General features: G+C 36.9%; 1 protein-coding gene across 5 annotated transcripts in view; it reads right to left on the bottom strand.

Moving 5' to 3' along the window:
- myo1b (myosin IB) overlaps nt 1-14,904 on the bottom strand; it is a 53,601-nt gene extending 38,697 nt beyond the window's left edge. For 2 of the 5 annotated variants that reach the window (XM_056464921.1, XM_056464919.1), the window contains exons 1-3: nt 14,394-14,901; nt 13,728-13,826; nt 11,568-11,671 (exon numbers count right to left, since the gene is read on the bottom strand). In XM_056464921.1, the coding sequence (XP_056320896.1) occupies nt 11,568-11,671; nt 13,728-13,734 (111 nt within the window). In that variant the 5' untranslated portion in view covers nt 13,735-13,826; nt 14,394-14,901. Of the gene's footprint in view, nt 1-11,567; nt 11,672-13,727; nt 13,827-14,393 lie in introns of all 5 variants that reach the window. The other 3 variants (XM_056464918.1, XM_056464922.1, XM_056464923.1) reach the window with 3 other exon arrangements.
- Between the last annotated feature and the right edge of the window lie 445 nt (nt 14,905-15,349).

Consider the following 15,349-nt stretch of genomic DNA (forward strand, 5'->3'; position numbering starts at 1 on the left):
AACACATCTCTTGACTCTGGTCTATTCCCTACTTCATTTAAGCAGGCTAGGGTAACCCCACTGCTAAAGAAACCCAACCTGGATCAAACGCTACTTGAAAACTACCGACCGGTATCCCTGCTTCCATTCATGGCCAAGATTTTGGAGAAAGTAGTGTTCAATCAAGTCCTAGACTTTCTTACTCAAAACAACCTCATGGACAACAAGCAATCTGGCTTTAAGAAAGGCCACTCAACTGAGACTGCCCTGCTCTCGGTCGTGGAGGATCTCAGACTGGCTAAAGCAGACTCTAAATCATCTGTCCTCATCTTGCTGGATTTATCAGCTGCTTTTGACACTGTAAACCACCAGATCCTGCTATCTACGCTTGAGTCACTGGGCGTCGCAGGCACTGTTATTCAATGGTTCAGTTCCTACCTCTCGGACAGGTCATTCAGGGTGTCGTGGAGGGGAGAGGTGTCCAACCTACAGCATCTAAACACTGGGGTACCTCAGGGCTCTGTTCTTGGGCCACTTCTCTTCTCTATCTACACGGCATCTTTAGGAACAGTCATCCAGAAACATGGTTTTTCCTACCACTGCTATGCTGATGACACCCAGCTATACCTCTCTTTTCACCCTGATGATCCCTCCGTTCCAGCTCGCATTTCAGCCTGCCTGTCAGAAATTTCACACTGGATGAAAAGATCATCATCTCCAGCTTAACCTCACGAAAATGGAAATGCTTGAAGTTTCTGCCAACCCGACTCTTCACCATAACTTTTCAATCCAGATGGATGGAGCAACCATCACTGCATCCAAAATGGTAAAAAGCCTTCGAGTAACGATTGATGACCAACTGAACTTCTCTGACCACATTTCTAGAACTGCTCGATCTTGCAGATTCACACTCTACAACATCAGAAAGGTCCGACCCTTCCTATCTGAACATACAGCTCAACTCATTGTTCAAGCTCTTGTCCTCTCCAAACTGGACTATTGCAACTCTCTGCTAGCCGGGCTACCAGCTAGTTCTATTAAACCTCTTCAGCTGCTTCAGAACGCAGCAGCACGAGTGGTCTTTGAAGAACCCAAAAGAGCACATGTCACTCCGCTACTCACCCGTTTGCACTGGCTGCCAGTTGCTGCCCGCATCAAATTCAAAGCTCTGATGTTTGCTTACAATGTGACCTCTAGCTGTGCTCCTTCGTATCTGCTCTCACTTCTGCAGATATATGTGCCCTCCAGAAACTTGCGTTCTGTGAATGAACGTCGCCTCGTTGTTCCATCCCAAAGAGGGAAGAAATCACTTTCCCGAACTCTCACATTCAATCTGCCCAGTTGGTGGAATGAACTCCCTAACTACATGAGAACAGCAGAGTCACTTGCTGTCTTCAAGAAACGACTAAAAACGCAACTGTTTAGTCTCCACTTTCCTTCCTAATCTGCAACTGCCTCTCTGGCTATACCACTAACTGTGCCCTCTCTCTCTCTCTCTCAAAAAAAAAAAAAAAAAAAAAAAAAAATTTTTCAACTAATGCTTTGCTTCTTAGACCTTACACACCTGAAACTTGTCTATAGCACTTGTTCACTGCTGCTCTTATAGTTGTGTAAATTGCTTCCTTGTCCTCATTTGTAAGTCGCTTTGGATAAAAGCGTCTGCTAAATGACTAAATGTAAATGTAAATGTAAACAAACAAACAAATATCTGGAGTAAATTAAGAGACCCCTTCGAAGTTATTGTTGGTTGTCTGGATTTTGCTAATAACAGCAATGTGTTTTGAGTAAAATGTTCATTTACTTTGTAAACTACCATCTCAAAGAATATTATTATTTAGAACTTTTTGAAAGAAAATGACAATAAATCAGGAAAAATATTGAATGCTTTCAGACTATTTATTTATTTATTTTTATTTATCTACCAACAGGAACTAGCTGCTGCAGCGAGTCTGGGAATTTTTTTTCAATTCAGCCTTGATTAACCTGGTTGACAGCAGTGCTGCTAAGACTCCAGTCTGTCAGGCTAAAGGTGACTTAATGTATTAATTGTTGTGTGAATATTGTCATACTAATAATTGTTTGAATTAATTTTGGATTTGAATTCATTATTGAATTTATATTTTTTCTGACACAGTTTTACTTAGAAATTATAGTGAATAAACTATTTGTATAATTTGGGAAATATTGTGAGAAATGTCTGGTGTCTCAACTAATTTTATTTTGAATGTATTTTTCATATTTTCTTATTTGGTATTTAAAATATGAAAACATGGACGATCTTATATTATTTCATTTTAATTTTCTCATATACATTCAGATATATTCTTTAAAAGATATTACTCACTTATTAAATTGTTACATGTTATTAGTAGTTAACAAAAGAGATTTTACTCAGATAATAATCACTAAGCAAACTATCCCACGCTTCACACTTGTTTTAAAAATGACTAATGTATGACTTAATGAAATCTCAATAGAGAAATCTCATTCAGTTCCACCTCGAGGCTCAGTTGGGCACGACCATTTGTCCTATGGCCAAACGACTTGTCCCATAGGAGAAATGGTCGTGCCATTCTCAGTAGTGATTCTCAATGAAATTATGGAGGACCAGGAGAGTTGCTTAAATAAAATGAGTTATCAATTTATCAAATAAAAATGTATAAATAACTCACATTTAAATGTGTAAATAAACAGACAAATTCAAAATCCTAATGTTGATTAAACAAATAAAGTACATTAATAAACCTATTTTCCAACTGCCTTTTTTATTCAGATGTTTTTTATTGTCCATTTGTCAAAGGAGTTAAAACATGTCATGTTAAATAAAGGTCAGTACACACATTGGCCCCACCAATCACCTTTTAACTCAAACTCTCATTGCAGCGTTTTATGGGTTAGAAAACAGCTGTCCATGAGGGATTGGTGCACACATGTGTTAATATATATATTTTATAATTTAAGTTAATAATTTTAGCTAATTCCTGCCTCCTTCCTTCATGTGTGAACCCAGAAAACGGTTCGGGAGATGAAGGACATGTTCACATTCATTGTACACTGTTAATTCATTGTATCTGTTAAAGCTAAACCATTTTAAAATGCACACAGCCTCTATGATGCTGTAATAACCTATAGTTTTTCTCGATGTCCAGAGACAGCTATATTTACCTGTGAAAGAGGGTTTGAGGTGAAAGGTAATTGATTGCTGAAACGTGTGTACAGACCAATGGCATTTTTTAACTCAATTGACAAATGGCTAAAGAAAAGCATTCAGCTAAACAACAAAGAAAAGCAATTGGCAAAGAGAGGAGAAAAGGCCTTTGCCAAATGCTTTTTTAAAAAAGCTAATAAAAGTATGCATTTAAAATAATTTATTAATATTCATTTTATTGTTTAATTAATCAGCATTTTAAAATTTTGTTTTATTTTTTATTAAATGACATTTAAAAACACTACTTTAATAAATGTAATTATGTATATTAAATTGTCAATTTAAAAGTGCTAATATTTTATTATTTAAAGAAGTTTTCTTTAAATAATGTTTTATTTGATGTTTTAAAACAAATTAATAAACAGTTGTTAAATTGTCTATTTATACGTTTTAAAAAATACTGTTGCATTCATTGTTTTATTGCTTTATTAAATGACATAAAAACACAAATTTAATAGACACCTTTAACTATTTGATTATTTGTCCATTTAAAATGTGATTTATTTAAATACATTTTTATGCTGCAATTATTCAACTGAAAATTTTATTCTTCATTTTATTTCAATTGACAATTAGGATAATTATTTTAGGATAAAATATGACCTATGATGGACCACCATATTGTTCAGTTAATGGAAATGTTGGGAAATATGTAACATGCTTGGTTACATTTTTCACATTTCTTTACACTACATTCTTTACAAACAGAATCATCAGCAGCATATGGTTTCTCATGTTGCCAGTAGTTCTATAATAGCTTGCATCAACGTTTGTTCTTTTGAGGCAATAAATTAGATTTTAAATGTCATCGAATCACTAATAATAGTGTGAGTGGTTCATTGGCAAAGTCAATGTTCTAAAGGCCAGAGATAACAAGCAAGTGAGCAGTTAATGGCTGAAATATGACGCAACAGAAATCTCAAATGACAAAGCAAAAATCTTTTAACTCTAAATAAAAGGTAACAACTTTATCCTTCAAGCATGGATAAACACTTTAATGGTATTTTTATGTTAACAAGTGAAAGATGTTGTATCTCTAAGGAAGAATATCTTGCTGAGTTTTGAGTATTATTTGCAGCCTAGCATAAATAGCAACCATCCTCCCTCATAGTGTTTATTGTCTCTTACACACAGGGCTTTATTTATGCTTAAGCTTAAAAACTACAACTGTCTACACTGCAAAAAAGAATGTTTGTATTTAATTAGGCTTGGCTCCCAGGCAAGGGATTAAAAGACAATGCCAGAGGCCCAGCACATATTGAGTTAGATTGTTCTGATGTCAGCATGGAGTTTGGCTTAGACCTATTGTTCACCAGAAATGCACTGTATTGTCTGATACGGTGCTGAATTCTGAACAGTTAACCGTGGGTTTTGCTGTGACACATTCTACACTCATTTCCAGAAGACAAGCATGGGAATAATAACGATGGTTGATGAAAGAGTCAATGGTCTTAATAGGCCATATAACCAGCTAAGGCAGCAACAATATACATTATAAAACCTTTATTTAAAGTTTATTTAGTAATTAAACAGTTTGGTGTGTATTTCATAGCTCTATGAACAAATATTTAATTATTGACTTTTTTTAACAGCTATTTAACATTGCTGCACATTTGTAAACCATTATTACCTAACTTTTAACAATACATTTTTTAACAATACAGTTTGTTATTACTCTAATATCTCAGATGATGATTAAAAAATGGGGATGTACGGTAAATCAGCGGTCATATCGTTATCGGCCGATAAATGCTATTTTTAAAATTAAAAATAGTGAAAAGAAGAGGTGAAAAGAATCTAAAACGCCAAATAGGACGAATTTATGCCACATTTTCTAAACTTATACTATCTGTATTTAGTTTTTCGCTTGTACGGTGGCTCTGAACTGTCTGAACACCTCTTAAAATGCATTTTCGGACATTGTATAATTGTACATATGTACACTACTGTAACAAGTTTTATTCAAGAACATTTGAGCTAGTTTCAGTTCTTAGTTCTTTCATTTTCATTTTACTTAAAATATGTTTATTAAACATCTTTGTTAATTAAGTGCCATTTTGTTATTTAACCAATTATTTTTATACAACAGTCAAGTTGCATGTTAATTTGCAACACAAAGAAAAGGAAATAATTTATGTTTGGCATGCTGTAAAATCATGAATATAGGTCTATATAATTATCTTGCAATTTTGAAATTATTGCTTTTTTTGTTTTGAGTAGGCTATTCCGTTCAAAAGATCAAACTTTTATGAAGTTTTTAAAATAAAATAAGTTGTTTACTGTATAAAAATATAACATTTTGAAATATTAAAAAAATCCATACCAGTGCAAAAAAAAAAAAAGATTAGTCAATTGTGAACTCACAAGGTGAGAAGAACAAAATCAATAAAATTTATTTATTATTTTATGAATTAAAACTTATGCGGTAAGTATGGATTTTTAGTTAATTTCTTTTTTAATAACTTTTAAAATTATTGCAGTATTTCTAGGCAAAATAGAGACTCTGATAATCAAAACAAAACAAAAAACAAAGGAAGATCAGCACTATAAAGTTGTAAAAAACAAAACAAAAACATGTAATGACATGGTGCAACGTTGGATGGTGCGAGTTTATGATCCAATTTGTTATAAACAGATGATTCTTTTAAGTCTGTCTTAAATTAAGGATTTATATTGTTTAGCCAGTGTGAATTCACAAACTGGATAGATCGTGGATTTGTTTCACTAAATTGTCATTAGCAAACTGCATGTTAAATTACATTGAACTGTAAAGACATGGGCTGTAACAAAATTGCTCTGGCTGTCAATGTTGATAATTTTGTGCCAATCACTTCTCTGTCAATTTTGACTCTGTGATTCTTTTGTGCGTATAGTAAAACTAAAATATTACATTTATTCGTTATACACAGACTGATAGGTTTCAAATGTTTATTTATTTTAATTTTAAATAGAATATTACTTAATCTTACTTAAAATAACTAAATACAAATATTTTTAACACAGAAATATTTGACTACTGAAAGTATGAAAATCAGCACTGAATAAATGGTTAAACTATGAATTACTACAACAATGTGGCATGGAGACAATCAGTTTGTGCCACCATAAAGCCAAGGTTGCTCTGAAAGCGGCCTTCAGTTCTTCTGCCAGGTTTTAATTTTCTGAGATACTGAATTTTAGGTTTTCATTAGCAGTAAGTCATAATCATCTAAATTCAAGAAATGATAAACACTTATTTCACTTATTAATGATAAACACAAATATTTCAGTATGTGCATAATCAATCTAGGCCTATTTAAGTTTCACTTTTGAAATTGTATTACTGCTACCAAGATGGCGCTGATGACGATGGCAGCCTCCGTGTCGTGCTCTGCAGTAGTGTTTGTGTTTTTGTTAGTTTGTCCTGTCTCGAGTCATATTCCTACAGTTAGTTTCACCAGAGACGAATTGTTGGACATTCGGGCACATACACCAACGAATATTTTTCCATACCTGGATTTATCTGATGTTCTGTTGGACATTGTAGTCGGTGAAACTCAGACAGCGTGGATTTCGGACTGCGTTGCCTAGCATCCATCTGGCAAATCTCCGCTCTCTACCCAACAAAATAGACGAACTCATTCTGCTCTCTCAGACAAACAGGGATTTTCTGCATTCAGCTGCTCTGTGTTTCACGGAAACCTGGCTGAATGACACCATACCGGACAACGCGCTTCACCTACCGGGCTATCAGCTGTTCAGAGCAGATCGCGACGAAGAATCAACACGGAAATCGCGCGGTGGTTGGATGTGCTTTTACATCAATGAAACGTGGTGTACAGATGTAACACTTTTAAAGAAGATGTGTTGTCCAGATCTCGAAGCACTGTTTATTAACTGTAAGTCTTTTTACCCCCCGCGCGAGTTCTGCTCGTTCATCCTCGTCAGTGTTTACATTCCTCCGCTCGCGCACGCGAGCCTGGCAATACAGAAACTAGCTGATCAGATCACGGTGATAGAGCAACAACACCCGGACTCTGCTTTAATCATTCTCGGGGATTTTAACAAAGCAAAACTATCCTGTGAACTGCCAAAATATAGACAGCATGTTACATGTCCCACAAGAGACAGAAATATACTGGATCACTGCTATACTACAATAAAGGATGCGTACCGCTCCGTCCAACGAGCAGCTTTGGGACACTCTGACCATTGTTTGATTCATCTCGTTCCAACCTACAGGCAGAAACTGAAAACAGCCAAACCTGTATTAAGATCTGTGAAAAGATGGACTAACGAAAGCAGGATCTACAAGCCTGTTTCGACCTCACTGACTGGAGTGTTTTTGAAGCTGCTGCAAAGATCTGGATGAGCTCACAGAGACTGTAACATCTTATATCAGTTTCTGTGAAGACGTGTGCATTCCTACCAGGACTCAACTCACATACAACAATGACAAATCATGGTTCACTGTAAAACTCAGACAGCTACGTCAGGCCAAGGAGGTTGCTTACAGGAATGGGGATAGGGCCTTGTATAAGCAGGCCAAATACACACTGGAAAAGGAGATCAGAGTCGCAAAAAGGAACTATTCTGAGAAACTAAGGAGTCAGTTCTCTTCCAGCGACTCGGCATCTGTGTGGAAAAGTCTGAAAAACATCACAAACTACAAGACACCATCCCCCAGCACTGTAGACAATGAACGACTTGCAAACGACCTGAATGAGTTTTACTGCCGGTTTGAGAAAACCCCCCACACTCACTCTGAACTGCTCTTCACGCCACCATTAACACCCCCAGGGGTGTGTCCTCTCCCCACTGCTCTTCTCCCTGTACACGAATGACTGCACTTCAAAAGAAGCTCCTCTGTGAAGCTCTTGAAGTTTGCAGATGACACCACACTTATCGGCCTCATTCAGGACGGTGACGAGTCTGCTTACAGACAGGAGGTTAAGGAGTTGGCTGTCTGGTGCAGTCCACAAACCTGGAGCTCAACACGCTCAAAACAGTGGAGATGATAGTGGACTTCAGGAGAAACCCCCCTGCTCTCCCCCCACACCCAGCACACTGCCTCTTTGAACTTTTACCTTCTGGTCGACACTACAGAGCACTGCGCACCAGAACAGCCCGACACAGAAACAGTTTCTTCCCTCAGGCAATCCATCTCATGAACACTTGATGATAATAATTGTGGAGCCAACATCACTACTTGCCATACACTTTTATACACATATACACTTATTTAACAACACACTTTACATGCCAATTTGCACATAACAGATGCACATATAACGTTGTATATAGTAATAAACATGTACATACACTTGTCAATCTGTATATTTGCACTCACTACTTACTTCTATTTCTTTTTTATTCATTATCTGTTTTTTGTCCTGTCTCTGTAATCCCGTTGCACTGTAGAAGCTTTGTCACAAAAACAAATTCCTTGTATGTGTGAACATACCTGGCAATAAAGCTCTTTCTGATTCTGATTCTGAAATGAACTTTTCAATTATATTCCAATTTATTGAGACTCACCTGCAAGCTTAGGTATTTCAAAGTATTCTAAAGTATTTAGATTAAAGGGGTGGTCCACAGTGTATTTTCAAGGCTTGGTTGTGTTTATAAGATGCAAAGCAATGTGTGCTCATGATTTACTTGTAGAAAATCATGTTATTTTTTTAGAAAAACACATATAGAGAGACACTGCATGCGTTATACAGAGTAAAGTAGCTAAATTGTTAGCGGTGCCAAACAGCATTTCCCGTTGTTTACATCCTTGTTATGTCCTCGCTACAACATAAGTTACCGTTAACGCTAACAACTGTGCCTGTAGTTGATCAATTTTAACATTGACCTTTGAGCATTTTACATCCAAAGAGGTTGTTTGTTCACACAGCTACATTACACATCAACTAAAGTTTAAAATATGATATCATAGAGAACTACCCCTTTAAGTCACTTATCCTGGGTAATCTAACAAAATACATTACATATACACACACAGCCAAGATGATGTGTGGTACATGACGATGTGCCGGTACCACACACACATACACTCTCTCACTCAAACACGCTCGCTTGCTCACACTCTCACTCACCCACTCTTACACACACTGATTCCCCACTCACCCACACACTCGCCTGCTAACCCACTCACTCGCTCGCCCACACACTCACACTCTTGCTCACTCACACACTCACTCATCCACAAACCCACACACTCAGGCCCCATTTACACTAAAACGTTTAGTTTTAAAACGCATAAGTTTTGCTACGGTTATGCTATTCGTCCACACTAACCCAGAGTTTTCTAGCGGCAAAAACTGAGCTTTTTGAAAACGCTGAAGAGGCCGTTGTCATTTTAAAATGCTGCTACTGCGTGTCAGTGGGGATGAAGGAAAACGGAGACATCTGTAAACGGAGGCGTGGCTGCAGACGTTCGTCTATCTGATTGGGGCTTTTTCCTCAATATTAAGTAGCCTACACAAAGTTCACTCCCGAGGACATGTCAGGTAAATTTTCGAAGGGAACAGTGTACTTTATAACCTCATTCACATCACCCTGGCTATGTTCTTTCACTTTCTTAAAAAAAAATAATTAAAATGAAAACATGATGAGGAACTGCCTATTTTCATTTTGATATTAGCAACTTAACAGACATCAAAAATGTTGAGATGTCGCGTAGCTACATATTTATATGACCGTCATCTTCACTGTATGCATATTTATAACAAAACGTAGCCTATAGCATTACAGCCTCCTTTCATTTTCATAAATACGAAACATACCTCTCTTTTGCGGAGTATCAATATTTCATATATATCAAATATATCATATTTTAACAATCAATAATGGCCATTATAACAGCATCTTATAACGTACAATAAGTTTATAATATAGGAAAAAAATGCAAGCAATCAGCAAATTGTGCAGAATCAGTGTTTGTCGATTACATTAATAATATATTAACTTATCTTTGCGCTCAGCCAAAACATGTTACCTGAGAGCAAGTAATAGATTCAAAAGACCAAAGTTGGGGAATATGTCGTAAGATAAAAAACAAGATGAATTAAATATCACGTTTAACAAATATAGTAGATCCAGCGGTAGATGCTTGATGAACAGCCCGACGTGCACAGCTCACATTCCTGCAGTGCATGCTAGAGTGTGTGTGTGGTCACGTGATGTGCAGTTTTAGTGGTGTAGTGTGGACGGAGAGTTGTTCAGAAATGCTAGGTGAAACGCCAGTGTGGACGTGGATTGTTTTCATTCTAAATTGCTGTTTTAAAACTAAAACGTATTAGTGTAAACGGGGCCTCACTCACCAACACACTAACTTACTCACACACTCACTTACACACTCAGTCACCCATCCACACACTCTCACTGACACTCCCACACTCGCTCTCATGCACACGATCGCTCTCACCCACCCGCTCATACTCACTCTTTCACCCACACAAGCTAGCCAACTTAGTTTATGCACTGCACCTATACCGCATGTCTTTGCTCTGTGGGGAAAACTGGAGCACCTGCCGGAAACCTTTACCAACATGGTGAGAACATGCAAACTCCATACAGAAATGCCACCTGGTGCAGCCGGGACTCAGATCAGTGCTAACCACTAAGCTTGTTGAGAAATCACTTTCTGACTGCAATGACTGCCCATGTTCTGCATTATCTATTTTCACAACCTTACAAGTTTGTAAGTCAAGGACATGAAAACAGAAGGAATCCCCCATTAAATGATATAGTTCTTTTAGTAGAGCCCCGAATAAAGCCCCATATTGCATAACAACACAAGGCAAAGTGTCTTGCTCAGATCAAACTTCACCTCAGTAGGATAAAGGATGATCTTATCTAGTTAAGCCAGAGAGATAAGGTGGCTTTGCTAACCTCTAATCATAGTGGGTGCCATAGATCTGAGCCAAAGTCCCTTTCAAGGAAAGTCTATTCACTTGGTGATCATAATGCAATGCCTCCAGGCAGTTCATCCAATACCAATATAAGTCCGATATAAATGAATGGGGGAATCCTGAAATCTTGCTGAACTCGTAATTAAATTTAATATTTTAAAACAGAACAAAATCTGAAGTGTCCTATTCCATTATTATTGCTGCTTAAGTCCAAATTATATTAAAAACATGCCATTTTCAGTTTTCTCCAGCTACTGTGCATCCACAAAGACTGGCACAACACTAATCTCCTTTATGACTGTTTCAACGGTAACAAGACAATGCGTTTAGAAATACTGGAAGGACAGAGATAAAAAGTGGTAGTGAGCATCGCACTTTTTCCAATTCATAGTAATGTGAGTGAACTGTCTTTGCACTGGTTACCTGTAGTTTTTGAGTCAGAAACCGCATGGCAGGGCTAAAAGTAAAACTTACAAACTTACTCTGACAGTTCTGAAACTAGTGGCATCATCCAGTCCATTGACAGTTGCTGAATCCAGGCTAAGGTAGTTATACTTGCTGAAGTCCCGGTCCAGCTTCAGTTTTTCTGAAATACAATTACAAGTAGAGTTTTACAGTAACATTAAGACAATTAGTAACACTTTAGTTTAAGTCACAATTCAGACTAATAACTACTGGCATATTGCTTGCCTATTACTAAAGAGTCCCTATTATGCATTATAGAAGATCATAGTTTGTTTTTGGCAGTCCTCAACAACTGGTCGATATGCATGCAAGTTCAAAAACACTTTCATTGTCTTATAATAGGCCTTTATTTTTACTTAATTATCCCAACAACTCTTATATGATTTGTTCAATGGTTAATTTTTCAAAATCCCTCCTTTCAATAGTGTTAATCTATGGTGATTGGTCTGATGACCTCCCGAGTTTTGATTGGTCTACTGAATGCAGCGTGAGTTGAAAAAGAAACACCCATCATGACTAATCAAGACAGTAAGCAAAAAGCATTTGAAGTACAAGCAGCCATGGTACAGAATAGATGTGTTATCCCAATACAAAAACGTATTAACAAAGCAATGCAGTTAAACCAGAATATTGCTCTACTCTTAAACAAAATTCCAATTAATAATAATGTAACCGCATCAATTGATACAGCTACAAAAATTTTACTATTTTGAACATTGAGTGTGGTGTGTGCGAGCTCATTGGAGGTGTGTTCTGGTTGGCCAGGCTCAAACCATTTAATTGAAATGAAAGCTAAACCAGTGTTTCCGCATCCGGTGTGTAAGAACAGCTGATGGTGGCATAGCAATGACAGACGCCACAGGACTGTGAGCTCAGATGTGATTAAATTGGTAAAGGAAGCAGCACACATCGGTTTTCCATAGAGTTTTAGACCCAATATGTGAATGACCCACAACCAGTAAATTAGAGAGCTAAAATCAATGCAGAGCGAACCAAACACACACAGATAAATGCACAGATATTTTGCAAACTACACAGAACAAGGAGGCAATAATTTTAATCACACTTAGAGGTTGCGATCCAGAGGAAGAAGAAACTAGTTCAAATAAACTGCGTATTGACAAAGTTCCTGTAAAGGTCTGACATAAGCCCCTTTCACACATACAGACCTATCCAAAAAAATTACCAGCAAATTTCCGGAAAGGTCTGTGTGTGTGAACACACCCTTTTTGAAAATAGCAGTAAATTTGTTCCGGCAATTTGGAACAATGTGTGAACAATGCGCTGTGTAAAGGCAGAAGGAAAATTGCCGGAAAGAGCGCGTTCATGTCTAGAATACGCTGACGTGAGATGTCTACTTTAGCCAATCAGAACACTCGGATGCATTCACATCTTTGCTGTTTATGAAAATAAAAGCCTATGAATATTTTTCCAGACACATTTAGCTGCTAGATGTTAATCATATAACGTTTCTATGTTCCTTCTTAATGCCAACCGTGTAAATAATTATCGATAAGATGCTTATGATAAGCCATTGTTTGTTTACTATCAAGCTCTGCTTTCTTCAGTTGCTTGACGTGTTGCATGTGCACGTGAAGCAGCCGGTGAGCGCCAGCACACACACATATTATGTACATCTCGACATGGGAAAGTGTTCCTCTATATGTTTTCATCAAAGTTGTTCACAACATTTATCCATCCACAGAATTTGTAATGTAGTCAACTGTTTACAAATACAAGCGCAGCAGTTTAGAGGTCATTTCTGGTTAATGATGTCAGAATATGCCAATTATTTTGGAATGGATGTGTGAATTGTCTTTTCCGGAAAAATTCCGTAACATCCTTGCCTGTGTAAATAGCACTTTTTTGAATTTACCAGTCGTTTCCGAATATTTACCGCATCACTGTGTGAAAGGGGCTATAGACCCAGATAATAATAGTATACTGATATTCATCAGTTTCATTATGATACTTATTACTTACCAATTGAAAGTTAAATTTCATACTTCAAAGGGGTGCAAATAAACTATGGATGAACCATAGGTTCTCAGGTATGCTAGAGTGTAATCTTAAAATTTTTTCCCTCACCATATTCTAAAAATGGACATGTATGGACATGTAAATAATAATACAAAATATATAAATATAAATACATAAATATGTAAGTGGCCTCTTACTGAGCATGTCATCTGATGCACCAGAAAGCAGCTGGTAGAAGATGTGGAAATTCCTTTCCCCCCTAGGCTGCTTTACCACACGGGATTTCTCCAAGAGATCTGTGAAAATGAAATATCAAAGAACAAAGTATTTCATGAACACCCACAGCTGTCTCACTTTAAGGACAAGAGACTCTTTCTTTCCTTCCACAGAAACTGTGCTACTAGCTACAGATAATTCTCTTCAGTCACTTTAGAGAAAACAAAGATGTTTTCCTGTTTACATTAGAATGAGTATTTAGGTATCCATGGTGAAGATTTCATTGTTTATTGTATTCAAATTGAGACAGGAAGTCTCACAAGGGATATTCATCTGTGGAGAGAGGCATGTCACAATACCCATACTTCATAGAGATGTGTGTCCAGTAGAAAATAGCAACATTAGCCTGAAGTGTTTTTTGTAACAATCTAAAAAAAATAATAATAATAATTTTACTTCAGATCAACTTAATGTGTGCTAGCTAAATAAAACACTAACATTTAAACATTATTTTAACAAGTAGAGAATGGTAAATACAAGCATAAACCTGTAAGCGCTCATGTAAGTCACAAAAGACACAAAATACCCTCCTAACATATGGTTGTTATATGTTGTGAGATGCACCACAACATAGTGTTTGTACTCACAACAAAACACATGGATTACACTTTCATTTGCTTGGAGGGATCATGGGTCTAAACAAAATGAGGACACAAGTAGTCACAAGAGACACATTTGAACACATTAACAGCAGGCAAACTGGTAACCAATCTCTGCTTCACTGAATCACTGAAACCACATGGTAATATATTTGGTTAAAACAGGGCCTTCACATAGCTTTTTAGCAGGGCTTGACACTGACTTTTTTGATCACCAGCTGCTGTGGCTAGTAATTTTCCAACATTACTAGCCACTTGAGATTTTCACTAGCCACAATTTTGTTGTTGGGGAAAATATATTTTATATTCATAAATTTGACTTTGGCATGCTAAAATTACTTGATTTAGGTTTTTTGTTATGTCCACATGACTCTTTAGTCATTAATTTTTTTTGTGTTGTGTAAGACCTCGCTCAATGTGCACGAGTAAATTGGTTGTGGTTTCTTGCAATTAGTTTTTATTTCACATACTGAAATATGAATGAAATGATACATTTAAATAAATATTTGAATAATGAAAGGATGATCACGCACACATGGTTCTCATTAGGCCCATTAATAATCTGTTCAAAGAATGTAAAGCGGAAGATTTTTTTAATCTCGAGCTCTTGACAGCAGCAGGACTGTGGGTGCACGAGCATTGCGTTTTTATCCAGTCCATTTTAAAGAGAACCGATCACACCAGTTGCATTTCCTGGCATGGTTGCTTCATGCAAGAAAATGGGAGCACACAAGCTTTTTAAACACTTGCATGCATCACATCACCTGTGCACATGATCTCGTCAGTGAGTGAGATCTCTCTGCACGCGTGATCATCCTCTCATTCGGTTTTCATCAGTTTTTTTCCTCTCTCATGAACAGTCGTGCTGCTTCTTGATTCTAAGATCATATTTGCATGCATATTGGGCCATCTTTACTGTTGAACCCTGCTTTTAAGAAATTACG

This window comes from Danio aesculapii, chromosome 9 (assembly GCF_903798145.1).
Source record: "Danio aesculapii chromosome 9, fDanAes4.1, whole genome shotgun sequence".
In the NCBI taxonomy this organism is placed as follows: domain Eukaryota; kingdom Metazoa; phylum Chordata; class Actinopteri; order Cypriniformes; family Danionidae; genus Danio; species Danio aesculapii.